Source organism: Salvelinus sp. IW2-2015, linkage group LG18 (genome assembly GCF_002910315.2).
Source record: "Salvelinus sp. IW2-2015 linkage group LG18, ASM291031v2, whole genome shotgun sequence".
NCBI lineage: Eukaryota > Metazoa > Chordata > Actinopteri > Salmoniformes > Salmonidae > Salvelinus > Salvelinus sp. IW2-2015.
The window spans coordinates 10,235,946-10,255,442 of record NC_036858.1 but is presented as its reverse complement, the minus strand read 5'-3'; the positions used below and the strand labels follow the sequence as shown (position 1 = coordinate 10,255,442).

At 43.7% G+C, this 19,497-nt stretch overlaps 1 protein-coding gene across 1 annotated transcript in view; it reads left to right on the top strand.

The window, feature by feature from the left end:
* The window catches only part of myo1d (myosin 1D), a 125,967-nt gene that overhangs the window by 73,673 nt on the left and 32,797 nt on the right, over positions 1 to 19,497 (top strand). Inside the window, 9 exon segments of the mRNA XM_024007380.2 lie at positions 748 to 818; positions 1,750 to 1,824; positions 1,995 to 2,127; positions 2,515 to 2,681; positions 5,176 to 5,383; positions 16,191 to 16,414; positions 16,901 to 17,039; positions 17,280 to 17,384; positions 17,574 to 17,687. Coding sequence (XP_023863148.1) covers positions 748 to 818; positions 1,750 to 1,824; positions 1,995 to 2,127; positions 2,515 to 2,681; positions 5,176 to 5,383; positions 16,191 to 16,414; positions 16,901 to 17,039; positions 17,280 to 17,384; positions 17,574 to 17,687 — 1,236 coding nt within the window.

Genomic DNA, 19,497 nt, shown 5'->3' with positions numbered 1-19,497 from the left:
AGCTCATTCATATTTCATGTGCACAGATTTCCTCTCTCTCTCATCTGGGGATGCTGCTTCTGTTCCTCTCTAATGGTATATGTTATATCTGGGGATGCTGCTTCTGTTTCTCTCTAATGGTATATGTTATATCTGGGGATGCTGCTTCTGTCCCTCTCTAATGGTATATGTTATATCTGGGGATGCTGCTTCCTCTCTAATGGTATATGTTATATCTAGGGAAGCTGCTTCTGTTCCTCTCTAGTGGTATACACTATGTTATATCTGGGGATGCTGCTTCTGTTCCTCTCTAATGGTATATGTTATATCTGGGGAAGCTGCTTCTGTTCCTCTCTAATGGTATATGTTATATCTGGGGATGCTGCTTCCTCTCTAATGGTATATGTTATATCTAGGGAAGCTGCTTCTGTTCCTCTCTAATGGTATACACTATGTTATATCTGGGGATGCTGCTTCTGTTCCTCTCTAATGGTATATGTTATATCTAGGGAAGCTGCTTCTGTTCCTCTCTAATGGTATACACTATGTTATATCTGGGGAGGCAACTTTCCAGTAAAGAACAACTGAGCGTAGCACATATGAAAACAGATATCCTTGATATTAGAGTAAATTGCCCCATCTTTTTATCTCCTCTGCATGGGAGCTATTAGGTTACTAGTCCCGACTTCCCCCGGTTTGTGTTACTCAATTTCTCTCTCTTTCTACCTCTTTCTCTGTCTCTCTCTCTTTATATCTCTCCATCCTCAGCTCTCCCCGACAGACAAGAGTTTGGAGTTTGACAGAGATTTCCGTGTCCGGCACTATGCAGGGAATGTCGTGTAAGTAACCGTTGCGGTGGTGTACTGTATGGAACACTCTCGGCTAAAAGTCACTGTGGCGACAGTAGTGAGTTCATTGCACTTCACTATGTTCTCTTAATACCCTAATCAGTACAACAGCGTGAGATCATCAAACACTATCAACCAAATCACAAGCTTTGTATGCTACAGTGTGCCAACCATCCTCAGTGCCTGCATGCCTGTCCAGCCCAGCAGCTCTAGCTAACTCCCCATAGTTAACATATTATATGGCTTTAAAGATGAGACCATTATAATAACCATGGACTCTGCCTCCTGCAGCGTAGCCTAATTGGTTCAGGGAGCACTCAAATTTGAGACTCCCTGCATCCCAAATGGCACCCTATTCCCTAGATAGTGCACTATCTTTGACCAGGGCCCATACTYTAGGTCTCTGGTCAATGGGTTCTGGCCAAAAGGAGTGCACTATATAGGGAATAGGGTGCTATTTGAGATGCAGGCTGATACTGTAGAGTAAGGGGTGTAATGGGCCAGTTTCCCCTGGGTCTTACTGAGTACCACAGATGGCTCCTACTCTTCCACTGTCTCAGACAGGAAACAGAGGATTTGTTCTGTAATTATTCTGTGATTCATCCATTTTAATCGTTTCTGAGTAGGGTTTAGGAGACGCTGTTGTCATTTGTATGCACCGTCTTCGGTGATGCAAGTTTTAAGACGGTCTTAGTGTCAGAAAAAGATGATCAAGAGGGGTGTGTGGTGTGTGTGTGTGTGTGTGTGTGTGTGTGTGTGTGTGTGTGTGTGTGTGTGTGTGTGTGTGTGTGTGTGTGTGTGTGGGTCTGTGTGTGTGTGTGTGTGTGTGTGTGTGTGTGTGTGTTGTGTGTGTGTGTGTGTGTGTGTGTGTGTGTGTGTGTGTGTGTGTGGTGTGTGTGTGTGCACTTTTGTATTTACACAGGTACTCTGTGGTTGGCTTCATCGACAAGAACAAGGACACTCTCTTCCAGGACTTCAAAAGGCTACTGTACAACAGGTGAGACTTAACACACACCTGCTATCCCCTCTCCTCTCCCCCTATTCCCCTCACGTGACACCGCAGTAGCCTTCAAAAACCAGAACAACAGCACCTACAATGATGAACTGATAAACAATCTTCTCTCTCTGTTCCTCTCCTCCTCTATCTCTCTTTCTCTCTCTCCGTAGCTCCAACCCAGTGCTGAAGGTGATGTGGCCGGAGGGCAAGCTGAGGATKACTGAGGTCACCAAACGACCCCTAACGGCCGCCACCCTCTTTAAGAACTCCATGATCGCATTGGTGGAGAACCTGGCTTGCAAGGTGAAGGGCGCGGCCACCGCCGGGAAACTATTTCATTGGCCAACAACTTCCAATTTTCTGTTTGTACTACTGACTTGGCTGGTGTGTGTGTGCGTGTGCGTGCGTGTGTATTTCAACGTCTAAAGTGGTTTTCTTTCCTCAGCTCCTCTCCTCCAAAATTACACAAATGTGAACTCACAGGATAGGTGAAAAAACATGTTGGGTATCCTATAGGAATTAGCTTTCCCGTTTCCCGTTCTTCCACATCAGTGTAGATAATAGATAGGAGACCAGGAGGTAAAGCCATGTTACACTATTGACTTGTTGTCAGTGTTCTGTGCCACTTTCTGACGAACCCCATAGTAGCCAATGATGTGTCCCCTTACTGTGGCGTGTGTGTGCCTGTAGGAGCCCTACTACGTGCGCTGCATCAAGCCCAACGACGTCAAGTCGCCCCTGCTGTTCGAGCACGAGCGTTGTCGCCACCAGGTCGAGTACCTAGGCCTACTGGAGAACGTCCGTGTGCGCCGCGCCGGATTCGCCAACCGTCAGGAGTACGCCCGCTTCCTCCAGAGGTACGAGCTTCCACCCCGTCTCCCGTGTAGAAGTAGAATCAGGGCCGTATTCAAAAAGCTTCTCAGTCTAGTGCWGATTTAGGATCAAGTCTCTCCTGTCCATGTAATCTTATTCATGATGATCAGRACTCTTACTGTCAGAGTGAGTGCAAAAGTGCAAAAGATACATGATGATGTGTGTGATTTCATTACAAGATGTTSTTACGGGACCTGTGTTATAACTGGGCTGGAACAAGAGCCTGAACAAGATGCCCACCCCTGCATAAGATCATTGGCTAAGGGCAACGTCATCCTCCCTACCTACCTCATCCTTATCTTGTTACTTCCTGCTGTCCGGTATTACGGTGTTGTTTAGCCAATGTCCCAGACAATTGATTTGATACTTCCCCACCAACACAATGTTCCTGTGCCCTTGACTAGGAACAGCCTTGTAACACAGTGGATGTATTTAATGAATTTCCTTTTCATCGAATTCAGTCGACGCACTGCAATTCAGTCGGGAAAACAAGCTCCGTGATGAGTTGTATTGAGACTATGACCCTCACTACTTCCTGCCTCTGTTTTCAATCCATTCACCAGTATAGACTGAACATTCCCAACCATTTGTCTCTACCATGATACTATGATATTATTTTARGTACAGCAGTTCTCCTACTAACACCAACTCGTGAATAAACCGGGCTTGAGTTTGATCAAGCAGAATCCAGTCAGTACTGGACTAAGTCGTAGAGATCTGTGCAGAGGAGAGAGGAGGATGGGCTTTGCATCATCACATCACCTTGTGTCTCCCTTCCGGAGCTAGATTGGGCGCTAGGCGACAGCAGTGATGTCACTGAGGTGGCAGCAAGTCTCTCACATCAGATGAGATGTTGCATAATAAATTCGGACACTTTCCTCTAAAAGTGTGTTATCTGGGAAACAGAAACAGGTTTATATTCTGTGCAAAAGMAGGATTTTTATAGGATTTATTTTGGACTCTTGGCAGTCAAGACTGACCAAATGTTTAATTTGGATTTGGTCCAAACTGCACTGTCGCACACAYGCTCCAAATGGTCCCAAACAGATGCAAACACAAACACACATACAAACACACACACACTCTCTTAACTGCTAATCCCTTTCCCTAATTKATTCACAGCTGTCTCGTTCTCCCACTGCCCTGCCCTTCCTCGGTCAAATTATACTAAATAAAAATATAAATGCAACATTAAACAATTTCAACGATTTTACTGAGTTACAGTTCATATAAGGAAATAAGTAAATTCTAATAAAGGAATTAGGCCCTGATCTATGTATTTCAAATGACTGGGCAGGGGCGCAGCCATGAGGCCTGGGAGGGCCTCACCCATTTGGGAGCAAGGCCCAGCCAATCAGAATTAGTTTTTCTCCACAAAAGGGCTTTATTACAGACAGAAATACACAGTTTATCAGCTGTCCGGGTGGCTGGTCTCAGAAGGTCCCGCAGGTGAAGAAGCCGGATGTGGAGGTCCTGGGCTGGCGTGGTTACACGTGGTCTGCGGTTGTGAGGCTGGTTGGGCGTACTGCCAAATTCTCTAAAACAACTTTAGAGGCGGCTTATGGTAGAGAAATTAACATTAATTTCTCCGGCAACAGCTATGGTGGACATTCCTGCAGTCAACATGCCAATTGCACGCTCCCTCAACTTGAGACATCTGTGYCATTGTGTTCTGTGACAAACTTCACATTTTAGAGTGGCCTWTTATTYTCCCCAGCACAAGGTGCACCTGTGTAATGATKATGCTGTTTAATCAGCTTCTTGTCAGGTGGATGGATTATCTTGGCAAAGGAGAAATACTCACTAACAGGGATGTCAACAAATTTGTACACACAATCTGAGAGAAATAATATTTTTTGTGCGTCTGGAACATTTCTGGGATCTTTCATTTCAGCTTATGAAAGATGGGACCAACACTTTACATGTTGCGTTTTATAATTTTGTTCAGTATAGATTAGGTAATAGCTGTGATAGTTAACAGTGATTATTTTGCATAACYCACTTCTCCTCTAACTATCCCGCTCCTCGAACTATCATTTCATTCACTGATGAATTTGGTATTACATCATGCAGTAAAATGCCAGTGAAATAACTCATGTACGAAATGTTTTGTCAGGCCTGCTGACCTCTCTTGACAGTCAAATAATATCTTATCACAGTGTCCTGTAAAGTTACAAATCATTCTGTATTTTGCRGGGCAGTTTTTCTGTGGTTCAGGTTTCATAAAAGAAGCAAACACCATTAGGAATTTAAGTCCTAGTCATTTAGCTGATGCTTTTGTCCAAAGTGACATACATTTAACACACTGTATACTGTGTTTATGACCCATGCAGGAATTAAACCAATAAATGGCATTGTACACCCCATGKTCTGACCACTGAGCAATCAGAACCACTCTGGTTTGCGATCGTGCTAAAGTATTTTGATGTCCACTAATATTGGACTCCTTTCCCCTCGGCCTCCATTCCACCCCTTCAGGTACAAGATGATCTCGGAGTTCACGTGGCCCAATCACGACCTCCCATCGGAAAAAGAGGCGGTAAAGAAYCTGTTGCAGAGCTGCGGCTTCGAGCAGGACGTGGCGTACGGCAAGACCAAGGTGTTCATRCGCACACCGCGCACCCTCTTCTGCCTGGAGGAGCAGAGGACCGAAATGGTTGGGAGAATCGTTCTCTTCCTTCAGAAGGTCAGTGTCAATCTCGTCACATTTGACCTTTGGCCTGGTCCCCATGCAAACGGCCCTAGGTCGAGTGTAAACATTGTATAGGTGTTACCTCTACAGGTACATTTATTATTATAAATGAATACAAATACGTTTTAAGACAAAAATACGCCACAAATTCAATAGCGGACACTTTAATATTCAATATCACATTGTCAGGGAGCCTGATTGTTGGTCAAAGCTACCTAAAATCCAGTGACCTCATTCTCTTTTGTCCTCATTTAAATTCACTCTCCTTCCTTCTCATGTGAGTAACAAACTCCCGAGACTGGAACGACTCAGCACTTGATCTGACGCTAGACGCTGAGATATTTTCAGAGCCAAAAATAATGTTGTATTATTATAGCGTTGGCTTCCTCTCTCTTCCTCTCTGGGTTTCATCTGCCCACGCAAACCCAGCTCAGTAAATGATCTGGAGGAGAGAAGAGGGGTCCACACATCCGCACTGCAGACTTCTGGGAAGCCGCTAGCAACTCCTGCACACTAAAAGAACAAGCAAACTTTGAAAACAGAACCTAATGTTCCCTTTACTCCTATTCAACCTTTATCAGCGACTCCCTCTCTTAGTTGGAATATATCACCACAGCTCCTGAGATGCTGAAACCCACATGTATCAATATAAACCATTAGCTAATGTACTGTAGCTGTAGGGGAAATCCATTTAGTACGAGACCCTTTTATCATATTGACAGTTGTTATGATGTTAATACAGACCGGAGTGTAATCCGTTATTGCTTTATTACAGCCAATTCTCCATAAATGTTCTCTGTTATGTGATTGGATTTGGMGACATGGATGTTGGATTTTCTATGTGCTTTCCTCCGTTGATTGGTTGGTAAAGAAAGTCATGTGGTTGTGCTGTGCATGAGAATACACCTCAGGTAAGAACGGTAGCAACTCTGATGTGATGATAGCGTGTGTCATACCACGTGCCATACACACCCACTAAGACAGCCTAGGACTGTACAAGGCTTCTGTATAGATGGGGGGGGGGGATGTTTTTTGTTGTAGAATGTTGTGCTGTCAATTTGCTGTTAAATTTAGCTGAGCATCTCTAAAGGTAATGCCTTCTCTGTACAGAGCTCCAAAACGTCCATTTCTCAGCATCTGTCTGTTCTATTTCGTGTTTCCTTTTCCCAGTTTGGGATTTGAACGCCTATTTTGGGAGCCATCTATATGTTTGGTGTTGACAGAATCAAGATTGACGGCTATACTTTTACCTAGCCTGTTATTGCTACTCAAATCCCTAGGAGTTCATTCCTTCACGTTCTAAACTTTGATTCAGTCAGCTCTCTCGGAGGACTGTGCTGCGTTCTAACTGCCCGCAGACATCAAAGGCTTAAACCAACCAAATGGCTTCAATCTGGGATCGATTGTTTGACCTCTGTATTGATCTACAAGGACCTGGTTGTGCTGCCCAACAGACGAGCTCGCCTCGTGCTCCTGTTTTCCTACCTCAAAGGATGTTGTCACTTTGATAACCAAGTACAAACACCAGAGAATTCCCAGCATTCTACCAAAACAAACATCACACAAAAGAGAGGTTTAGGGTGGAAGGAATCGGGTAGGGGCTCTGCCAGACAATAAGAACAGTTCTTTGTCAATGGACATTGCTCACACCTACGCAGGTACACACACACACACACACACACACACACACAACCCCCCCCCCACCCCCCCCCCACCCTCCAGAAATAAGCAAAATAGAACTCTATTTGTACCCTGTCCCCTACACACACAGCTCATCCTCTGTGCGACGCAATCCCCTTATCAGCAGCTGGCACACCAATGTGCCTTATGCCAATGGGCCCCACCATGCCAGGGGTGGCAGAACCCATGCCAGTATCTCAAGCGCTCTTCCCCTCCCCCCATACGAGCCTCCTTCCCCAGACAACCACAAGTGCTTGTCAGTGACTGCACTCCACATAAGAAGAGAGGGGTCCTATATATAGAACCCGAGAATTAGGTACGAGGTGCCCTTCTCCATGCCTGGTTCTGGAGTACACAATGCACCTTCCACTTACCACCCCGTCATCCCCTCGTTACAGCCACCTACGTGAGCGCCCCTCATCCCCTGAAGAGGGTGGGGGAAGAGAGAGAGAGAGGGACTCTCTCCCAGTCTCATTTCATGCTACCTTTCGCTCCGTCGTTCCTCGGGTTCCGCCCTGTTCTCCCGAGCCCCCGTCTAAGCCGTTCCACTCCGGCTCTCCTCTGCTCCCCAAGCCAGCGGATAGAACCCTGGCTCCGCTGAATCCACCGTCACGGCTATCAACTCTGCCCTCCCCGCTGACTGACTGAGTGCACTACATCCCACTATCAATGGCCTGTATCTGCTCCACTGCCCACTCCCTAGTGTGGACTGTGCGAGCAGTTGAGCACACAAGTCCTCATCCAACCCGCAGTCCAAACCTTATCCTCAGAAAGYGCCGATTAGTCCCAATCTGAACCAACCTAAAGGGGATTAAATACTACAATCCAACACAAATACAGAGACTTTATAAATGATTCATGAGCTTCCACCCTTTATTTTAATGAATATTTCATACATTTAAGCCCAGCCATCCACATCAGTTTCTGTCAGGGCTTTTCTTTTAGCTGAGATGACAGAGAGTCAGTCCCCTGTGTATAAGGAACTGGGCATTAATCGCTATTGAAAGCGTTACATGTATCTGAAGCGGCTGAGGTTTTTATCAGTGAGACTGTAGGCTAGGCTACGCTAACGTTAGCGTAGCGTTAGCCTAGCGTTAGCCTAGCGTAAGTCCCAGCACGCTGTCTGTCTGCCTACTGGGCCTGAACTGATTCCCTTCTATCCACACGCCTCAGCGCTATGTAACCTGATCCTAATTGGTCTGGTGTAGGCATTATTGCAGCGGCTTGTATAGTGTTCTACTACTTATGGTAGATTTACAACTGCTGACTGCAAAACACCTAGCTACCTCCAAAATGGGCAATCTGCCAGAAATATATGCGAGTTTGTCAATGTATTTTTATGTGATAGAAGTTCGTAGAACTGTTACAGCAGAACAGATAATACCTCGTACCCCTGCACATCGACTCAGTACTGGTACCCTGTGTACAGTGTATATAGCCAGGTTATCGTTACTCATTGTGTATTTATTATTACTTTTACTGTTATTATTATTTTTATTATTATGTGTTATTACTTTTCAATTATTTATACATTTTCTCTCTCTCTCTGCATTGTTGGGAAGGRCCGTAAGTAAGCATTTCACTGTTGTTTACAAAGCATGTGACAAATAACATTTGATTTGATAATACCCTTTCCACATGATCACGTTTAAATGAAAATAYGATGTAAAGATACATTCTGCAATATGAACAACTTTTCAATGATCATTTCAGTTAGTGATATAGGCCCATTTGATTTTTGAATAATGTCATTTAGAAATGCCTCATGAGCTAAGAACAACTGTCTAACCTCGTTATAACACAATATAAGGTTGTTTTACTCCAAGGTCGACAATGTCTTTGTTAATGTCAATTTGTAAGTCGCTCTGGATAAGAGCGTCTGCTAAATGACTTAAATGTAAATGTAAATGTAATGAACAACACCCAGTAGTATTGATTTTTATCATGCATTTGGGGCTCCAAAAATAGGTTCACCTCAGACCATTACAGCATTGAGCATTCACAATGTTCTCGCACAGTGAAGAGCAGGAAGCTACTAAAGATCATGTTATTGTCAGTATCATCATAGAGCCTACACCCTTCAGTGACATACACTACCGTTCAAAAGTTTGGGGTCACTTAGAAATGTCCTTGTTTTTGAAAGAAAAGCTATTTTTTTTGTCCATTTTTAAAATAACATKAAATTGATCAGAAATACAGTGTAGACATTGTTAATGTTGTAAATGACTATTGTAGCTGGAAACAACAGATTTTTTATGGAATATCTACATAGGCGTACAGAGGACCATTATCAGCAACCAACACTCCTGTGTTCCAATGGCACGTTGTGTTAGCTAATCCAAGTTTATCATTTTAAAAGGCTAATTGATCATTAGAAAAACCCTTTGCAATTATGTTAGCACAAATGAAAACTGTTGTCCTGATTTAAAGAAGCAATAAAACTGGCCTTCTTTAGACTAGTTGAGTATCTGGAGCATCAGCATTTGTAGGTTCGATGACAGGCTCAAAATGTCCAGAAACAAAGAACTTTCTTCTGAAACTCATCAGTCTATTCTTGTCCTGAGAAAGGCCAGCATCCCGGAGTCGCCTCTTCGCTGTTGCCGTTGAGACTGGTGTTTTGCGGGTACTATTTAATGAAGCTGCCAGTTGAGGACTCGTGAGGCGTCTGTTTCTCAAACTAGAAACTCTAATGTACTTGTCCTCTTGCTCAGTTGTGCACCGGGGCCTCCCACTCCTCTTTCTATTCTGGTTAGAGCCGATTTGCGCTGTTCTGTTCTCTCGCTGGCTGCACTCTGTCTCACTGGCAGTCTCTTTGGCTTCCGCTCCTGACAGTTCAGCTTCTTGGCTTGAAATTATGTATACATATAAAGCTCATGAGGAAGAAAATGTTGTTCATCGTAATTCGTACACAGGTGTATTAGGCCTACCTGCATTCTTGTTCTTCAGTTCCCTCCACCTGGCTCTCACTGGCTGTCAGTCTGACCTCCAAGGCCGTATTGTCTGTCTTCAGTTCGTCTACTTCTTTCGTGGTGATTCTCTGCTCCTCTGTAAGGCCCTCACTTGCTGCCACTCTGGCCTCCGTGTTCCTCAGCTTCTCTCTCTGCTCRACCACCATGTCTCTCAGCTCCTTCATCTCATTCCAGATGTCAGGTGTGGTTGTGTGTTCGTCGGTCGTCCCTSGGCTCTCCATCGGAACTTCGCTCAGTCTGCTCTCTCTCCCTGCGCCGTGACCCTGTTGAGCTTTGTCTCTGACCCCGAGCCCATGCCACAGACAGACAGAAGAACAGCAACACTAACAGAGTTACAGCACCCCTCAGTCTGAAACGATGCCTTTTAAGATACAATTTGGCTTATGAYGGTCAGTTCCCCTTATACATACACATTTTAGTTAGAACAGCGTCACATCAATGCAAATGTTGRTACTAAAGTCTAGGACATTTGATAACATACGTTTTGCCATGTAAGACGTAAGAGGTCAGCAGCTGTTGTTTAATAAATTATCRCCTTATGTCTCGTCAGGTTGAAACCATGTTGTTTCTCTTGTTGTCATTCCTTTTGTCAGTGACTTTTGCTTCACTTAGGGAGATACTGTACCTGCATACTCTGTTATTAAGGAAGACTTTGATGATGAAGAAGTGTMTCTTGATTGTACCGGAGTATTTTTCCCTCCTGTCTCTCGGAGCTCAGCTGCGTTCTCCTTTTGTGTTCTTTCATGCTGTTTGTTCGCGGCTGTGCTGTCAACTAGCGCCGTGACAGTTTGTATATTCTCTTTTGCTGCAACTTCTCATTGCACCAACAACTTCCCACTTCCCACTGTTGAACAATCAAGGCACAGATGTTTCCTATGAGTTCATAATTACATATTTATTTGATATTTTACAATGCAAACCGAATTAATACCGGCTCATGTTTTATTGCAAAAAATCCTTGAGTTGGTGATGTAATTAATTCGTTGTAGGCTATTTTGAGTATAGTTATTCACGCTTGGATTCACCGCACTAGCAACAAGAAGATAAAGTAGTGCCAGGCYTTCCACATTCAAAACAATCCACTGACCTGATGCATCCCCCTGAGTGGAAGGATATGGATAGACGGGGCTCTCACCATGGCAACCAAGGTTTGGCTCCCAGCCAAGGTGCACTGCTTTCCTCCGATATGACCTTCATTTAAAATGTTCCCCGACTCCTCATAGAATCACCCCCTTGCTTTCTATCCTCTGGCATGTCTGTTCATGTACAATACAGTATGTTCTACTTGTCTGGATTTCTAATTGACAGACCTGATACAAGCAACCATTTCTGATGGTTTCTTTGTTTCAGTTAGTGATTTTTAGCGTCTGACAGTCGGTCCTTGGAGGCAACACAAATTATTTATATCAAAATTCGTATCAGTATCCGTAGCTAGTCTGTTTCCTCCTCACTTCAGTTCCAGTATTCCCATTGTTAAAAATCCTTTGTCACACAGTACATGAGCCCAATGATGGAACATGGTGATCATGTATAGAGGATGTCAGTCTAATGAGGGTTTCAGAGCAAGCCACTGCCTGCTGCCTTGAGCATGTGGCGATGCTGTTGCTGTTCACCCGAGCGCTGGATTGATTTATGCTAATACCCGTTGGCCCGGTGTCTCACCCAGCGTCCCTGGTGATTGCCTGCGGTCAGAGTGTGTGTGTGTTGTGCCCTTGTTAAATTGTGTCACACACTCCGCTTGATGCCGTCTCCACCCACCTTGGTGTCGAGCATGTCACTGGAAAACCAGCCTGATGTCCCCAGAGGACAGGGAAATAGTGGCGCTCAGCATTGGATTGTAGTCGAGTGTGTCGCCCCGCCGGCCCAAATTGACTAGGCTCTCCGTCTTTCCATGTTTGATTCGTTTTGTGGATGACATAAAAGGATATTTTGTTTAGCATGTCTGGTKAGAGACTGTGAATGGTATATGGATATTCAGTAAGCCTAAAGCAGTTGCATCACTTGGTGTAGCCTATATATCTCTACGTTTACATGAAGATAGATATCTCTCAAGCCCCCTACACATCCAGCCATTGTCATGGTACGTGATTTGTGCCGGCCGGCCTCTCTCTACCCAGCATGCATTTCAAAGCGCCCCAATAAAGCCTTACCAATCTGTCCCACTTTGTCTGGCCAAGACACCCCCAATTTGGCTTTGACGAGCTCGTAAATCTGGTGCCCCAAAGTCAGGGCAGCGTGTGGCTAGTACGACCCAATGTTGGAGGGAGGATGGAGGGAGTCTGTAAAAAGCTGATCAGATGGCTTTATTGGAGAAGACGGAGTTCCGGCCGTGTTATTGGCCTGATTTACACATGTTCCCCTGGGTGTCGTCCTCTCCTCTCCCCACCTTCCTACTCATGATCATCCCACACTGTCTGCCCCTCCTTTGTTTAAGCACAGCCAAGCAGTGGGGTGTGTGTGTCGGGCAGGCGGGCGTGGTGAATACACACATCCCGCCGTTTACCTGTTGTATATTTTAGTCGGCTTAAGATAATTCAGATAGATTTAGATTATTTTTGGCCTTATCCAATGCAGCTGTTGCTCTTCCTGTAACCGGCTTCGTACTTTTAGCTCAGGACACATCGCATTCAAATGTATGTTTATACAAAGGGCTTGATTGATGRTAAGTAGCTACCATCAATTGGCAATATTATGACACGACTGCCACAGTTGTATCATAATATGTGACTACAGTATTTTGTGGTTACAGTATTTTGTCACTTAGATAACATTTCTCATGTCTGCCCATATGGAATGTTTAGGAAGAGATGTACTGTATGAAATCCGCTTGCGAGGTTCTTCTAACTCGAGAGCTTCTTTTGACACGCAAGCCATCCCACCATCTCTCTGCTCACAATCCTAGTCTTTGTTTAAAATCAAAGTGAAGAAGGTCATTTAGGGTCCAATAGCCCTACAGTATATTGCTCACAATCAGTTTATAAAGTGGCAATATTTAACCAAATTCACATAGAAATGTTTTGTTATAGATCTGTCATTCTTATTGAAAGCAAGTCTGAGAAGCGTTAGATCTGTTATATGTGCACTATTTCTATGCTTTCCGTTCTTAAGTTTAGTTTTTGCGTCTTTTACTTTCGGTTTGTACATCAGCTGAAAATACAATATTTTTGCTTAATGAAAATATATTTCACAGCGGTTTAGATGGCACAATGATTCTCTYCACTATACACTATTGCTTATTGTTTCACATAAACTGAAATTAGGCAAAGTATTAGAATTTTAGCAACCAGGAAATGGTGGAGAAATTTTTGCATATTGCACCTTTAAGCATATTCTGTGAATCTCAACCCAAGACCATAATACACTCGGGTCCCTTAAGAAATATCTTTAATTCTCCATCTCCATTTTAATATGTTATATTATAATATCTTATCTCAATGCTGTTCGCCTMAAACAGACTTCATTTCTCCAACATTTGATCAAATCTGAATTAGAATGTTTTTTTTCTAACACTGTTAGCTAGTGGGGACCATCTATGAGTTGGATTCCATTCATTTATTCACCTCATCATAATCCTTGTCACGTGGGAGGATAGTAACAGGCCCGTCTGTATTCATTACTGCACACTGTAGCAAAACATTTTGCAATGGAAAARGAAAATGAGGGTTTCTTATTGGACATGTTCAGTTAGTCCCTCCCGATTTTCAGTATTTTTTTTCTTCTGTTTGCAGCCTAATAAATACAGCTCATGGGTAGATGGGACCGATGAATATGGATCACTCTGATCTTTCTCTTCCCTCCTCCATTATTTCTGTGTCACCTAGGGCAGCAAGGTGGGGGACGGGGGGAGTGTGAGGCACATGGGCAGAAATAATTGTATTTTGTGGTTTATTTTTAAATACCAACATTCAAATCTCAAGGTAGTCGAATATATTTTTTTGTACCGTTTCAAATAAAAATAACTATTTTCTTTGATATTCAAATACAGGTCTCAGAAAACCAAGTCATATTTGAAAGTATTTTGAATACCTCTCAGAAAACCATATAATATTTGAAGGTATTTGAAAATATGCAAGTTATTTGAAAACAAAACAAATGTGATGACTGCCAAATGTTTGATGAAAAGCCAAAAATTACAACAGTTAGTTGAATTAGTTTATATATATGATCATTAGCACATAGTTTGGAGGTCTCTTGGATATTAATCTTAATATTGCCTATAGCCTATAATGAAATACATGAAGGACATGGAATCACCTCGACATTAGAGTACAGTGCATTCGGAAAGTATTCAGACCCCTTCCCTTTTCCACATTTTGTTATGTTCCATCCTTATTCTATAATGGATTAAATAAATAAAAAATCCTCATCAATCTACACACAATACCCCATAATGACAAAGCGAAAACAGTTTTTTTGAAATTGTAAAAAATMTATTACAAATAAAAACAGAAATACCTTATTTACATAATATGGTAGTTAATTAGTTGCTTTCTCTGATATGTGTTCGGTTTTAAAAGGTAGTTACTTTCTGAGTTCTGTATTCACAAAGTTTTGAAAAGTAGTCACTTTCTAAGATCTGTATTCAAATAGTTTAAAAAAGTAAAGATTTTTTTGTGGATCTGTATTCAATAATACTGAACAAAAATATAAACGCAACATGCAACCATTTCAAAGATTTTACTGAGTTAAAAGTTCATACAAGGAAATAAGTCAATTGATATAAATTCATTAGGCCGTAATCTAGGGATTTCACATGACTGGGAATAAAGATATGAATCCCAAACATGCTCAATGGGTGACATGTCAGAGTATACAGACCATGCAAGAACTTGAACATTTTCAGCTTCCTGGAATTTTGTACAGATCGTTGCGACATGGGGCCATGCATTATCATGCTGAAACATGAGGTGATGGCGGCGGATGAATGGCAAAATAATATAATATAATGGGCCTCAGGATCTCGTGATGGTATATCTGTGCATTCAAATTGCCATCGATAAAATGCAATTGTGTCCGTTGTCCGTAGTTTATGCCTACCCATACCATAATCCCACCACCACCATGGGGCACTCTGTTCACAGTGTTAACATCAGCAAATCGCTCGCCCATAAGACGGTGAGGCTGGTTGGACGTACTGACATTTTTTTTTAAATGGCGTTGGAGGCGGCTTATGGTAGAGAAATGAACATTAAATTCTCTGGCAACAGCTCTGGGGGACATTCCTGCAGTCAGCATGCCAATTGCACACTTCCTCAAAACCTGAGACATCTGTGGCATTGTGTTGTGTGACAAAACTGCAAATTGTAGAGTAAAAAAAAGAAGACCCCAGCACAAGGTGCACCTTTGTAATGATCATGCTGTTTAATCAGCTTCTTGATATGCCACACCTGTCAGATGGATGGATTATCTTGGCAAAGGAGAAATGCTCACTAATAGGGATGTAAACAAATGTAGTTTCTGACATTCTAGTGTGCATTATTTCTCTGTAATGCACAGAAATAAGTAATGGCTATGAAGTTCATTCTTTCATGTTTGAGCTAGCCTGTGTACCAGCCTTTTTAGCTGACATGCCACTCTTTGCCACTCCTGTCATTTGTCAAAGGATAGCTATGAGGGATTTGATGTGGGGGGGGGGGTTTAACTGGTGTTTGGTTATGCCGGCTCTTTTCGGTAATAGTCCAACATGCAAGCTGTTCAGATTTACAGCTACTAACTTGAACGTGAAATGTAATTATGTTAATAGTTGTTTTTGCTTTCTTGCTTGAGCTCATAAAAAACGTACATACAAGTTAGTTTCTGCATTCTTTTCAATAAAGGTCCAACATACATGCTGTTCAGATTTACAACAGCTAACTTGAATTTGACATTTTAATCATGTGAATCTTTGTTCTGGCTTTCTTGCTTGAGTTCATTAAAACATACATAAAATCTAGTTTATGTATCTAAAATATATAGAGAAAAAAAGTCTGTTTATCAAATATAGGCTGCCTTTTATTTACATTTTACTAGTATTATATATTTGTTTGTTTCATACTCTAGACCATACATCCTGTTCACGTAATAGTTGTTATTGGGAGGTATCAATAAAGTTTATTCATTTCCACTGTATGAACCTCTCCATCCCCTTCTCTCTCTTCGGTCCTATTCACCAGGTATGGCGCGGTACCATAGCCAGGATGCGTTACCGGCGCATGCGGGCCGCCGTCATCATCCTACGGGCCTACCGCCGCTTCAAAGTCAAGTCTTACATCCAAGACGTCAACCGCAAATTCAAAAACGTGCGCTCCATGAAGGACCACGGCAAGCACGTCAAGTGGCCCACGCCGCCCAAAGTCCTGAGGAGGTTTGAAGAGGCGCTGCGGAGCTTGTACAACAGGTGAACAAACAGCACACACGCACACAAGGTTGTAATATGACTTGTTTCACCTCTGTTCAGACAGAACATCAAGCCTTGAACGCGATGCACTGTAAGCCCCTTCCATCGGTGTATCATCAGTGTGGTAAGAATTCTGTGGAGTGTCATAGCCAGGGGTGCTGTTTTAAACTCCAACCGGTTTCCTTTGAAGGTGCTTACCCATGTTTCCTCCAGCCTCAGCTCTGCGGTGGACATTTCCCCCATCAAAGTCTCATTCAATACTTTCATCCGGAGAAAGTGAAATTCCACACGTAAAGCCTCGAAAGTACAGTTTCAAGGCAGGATGTTTGTTGTCAGAGAGAGTGCAGCCCCCCAAGAAATCACTGTTCTGCAATATCGTCACGTCAGAAATGGCCAATCCTGTTGTCAAGGCTATAGATTCTACTGTATCAGAGTCGATATCTTGGCTCCATTGCTATTCCTGTGGGTGTTTCCATGCTGCTTTAGGTGGTGGGCGTGGATGCTGATCAAAGACATGACTCCAGAGGAGAAGCTGCGGATCAGAGCCAAGGGGGCCACCCTGGAGGCCCTCAAGGACCAGAGACCTGACCTGGGGCTGCAGAGGACCTGGGAGGGCAACTACCTGGTGAGTTGAACTGGCTGGGTGGGGGGGTTCTGACACTGTAGCTCTGAGCTCCTCAAAGGAGGAGGTTAGCGGTTGATGTGTGTGATTTTAGTTTTTTATTTAAACGTAGTTGTAAATGTGTGTGCGCCGTGTGTATGCGTGCATTGTTGGAACTAAAATACAATGGAAAGAGGTTTGTCTTTGTAGAGTTGATGATCTTCATGACAGTCTTTATCTGTGCGTGTGCGTGTGAGTGTTCAGAAACGAGACAGTCCTGACACAGCGTCCTCCTTCACCTTGGTGTCCAGTGAGCTGCAGCGTAAGGACAAGTTCATGAGAGTTCTCTTCTCCTGCAACGTGCGCAAGGTACGTAGATGCGGACGCGCACACACCCGCACACACACCCACACGCACACAATAGAGAATCCGATCACATCTGTCACACACACACACACACACACACACACTCTCACCTAAATGTCTCTGAGTTTAGCCAACTCCCAGTGCCGTGTGTCTGCTGTGGGGGCGACTGATGAGGACCTTTGTGTTTCTCAGATCAACCGTTTCCACAAGGCAGAGGACCGGGCCGTCCTCATCACAGACCGCCACCTGTACAAGATGGACCCCCTGAAGCAGTACAAGCCCATGAAGAGCATCCCCCTCTACAACGTACGATCATCTCCCCTGTGTTCTTAATGTGGTGGATTTGATGGCGTTGATATTGATGGGAATCTTACTAGCTGCTGCTCCAAACAGCATAATGGATCTCTCTAAATMATTCTCAATTGATAATTAATAACAGCACGGTTTGAGGCGGAGGAGGAAATTGAACGTTATGTTGAGATAATGGAATAATTGTCTTTCCCATGTCCTGGTAGACTTCCATTGAAAAAAGATTAGATGGGATTTTGTTTGGTTTTAAATGATCTCTCGTCTCTTATTATGCTATATACGGAGACTGTTATTTGTAGCTAAGGCAACAGCGTTTAAATGTGCAACTCTCCCAATCCTTTCTCCGCTGCATTCATGTTATGTTAAAAACATTCTCACTGATTGGTGGACTATAAGGCACACAAAGACTATGAGCCTTGTTTCCATGGTGAGAATCCTCATGGTTGTTTTTAGATTCACAGCKGTGCGTCCCTGCTTTTACCCAAAACATCCTGGCTTTTTATCAGAACTCTGTTTATGTAACCTACACCCGCATTTAAACCTCTGTCCTCGTTCCACGTACGAGTCAAAGTGCGAGGCAAAGTATAATCTCTGGTATTACAGTACAGGCAGATACTAACAGTCTGTGGGGGGGGTGAGAGAGAGGGAGGGAGGTAGAAAGGTGAAAAGGTAATCCGTCTGACCAGATATTCCCTCCCTGTGCTGTTGTAATGAGTGAGAAATGAGCTGAGGCGTACGATAGCAACTATGACAAGGAACCATGGTGTTCAATCTGGAAAAACTGTCAGGAAAGAATTATAGGATGGACACCCCGGTCCTATCGCTGCATCTGTAATGGAAATTGAAAAGCAGGGCTAGGAGGAGAATGGGGTTGGCTGAAGGGCTATCGGCTATTGTTTACACACACACACACACACACACACACACACACACACACACACACACACACACACACACACACACGAGAGCCTGGAGAGAGAAAGTGTGTGTGCTGGACACTCGGGCTGAAGCTTCAGTATTGTTAAATGGAACAGACTGGGAGACATAAGAAGACTACTCGGAGAGGTAGAACATGACGGTACCCACAATACTTACAGTATAGAACATTGTGTACAGCTACAGTACAGTACCAGTCTGCGTTGTGTTGTGACAAGGTATGGGTGGCATACAGAAGATTTGGTAAAAGTCCATATGATGGCAAGAACAGCTCAAATAAGCAAAGACAAATGACAGTCAATCATTACTTTAAGACATGAAGGTCAGTCAATCCGGAAAGTTTCTTCAAGTGCGGTCGCAAAAACCAAACGGTCGCACCCCCCCCACACACACGCACATACGTATGACGAAATACTCCATTATTCTGAATGTCATCTATAGGAGCTAGAGAGCTGGTCAAGGTGAGAGAGTAGATTGGGATGGAGACGTATGGTTGCTAGGGGAGCCAGCGATGCATGACGAGAAACCGTCGATTACTTGAAGGTCAGATGGAGGGGAAAGGCCTGTAAGATTAGCGAGCTAGCTGGGTTGCTGCCACGCTAAACCTTGGCTGCCCTTGTGTTTATTTCCTGCCCCAGGAACCAGAGGCAATTTGTGCATCCCAAATGGCAACCTATTCCCTGTAGTCCATAGGGCTCTGGACGAAAGTAGTCCGCTATGTGGGGAATAGGGTGCGACTTGAGACGCATCCACTAGGAGATGGATAGCTCCCCATACGTCCATGCTACTGAGGAGTCATGGCTGTCTACCTCCGATTTATAGGTCAATTAACCACCACCTTGTGGTGCATACAGCGATCGTTAGTGTGTTA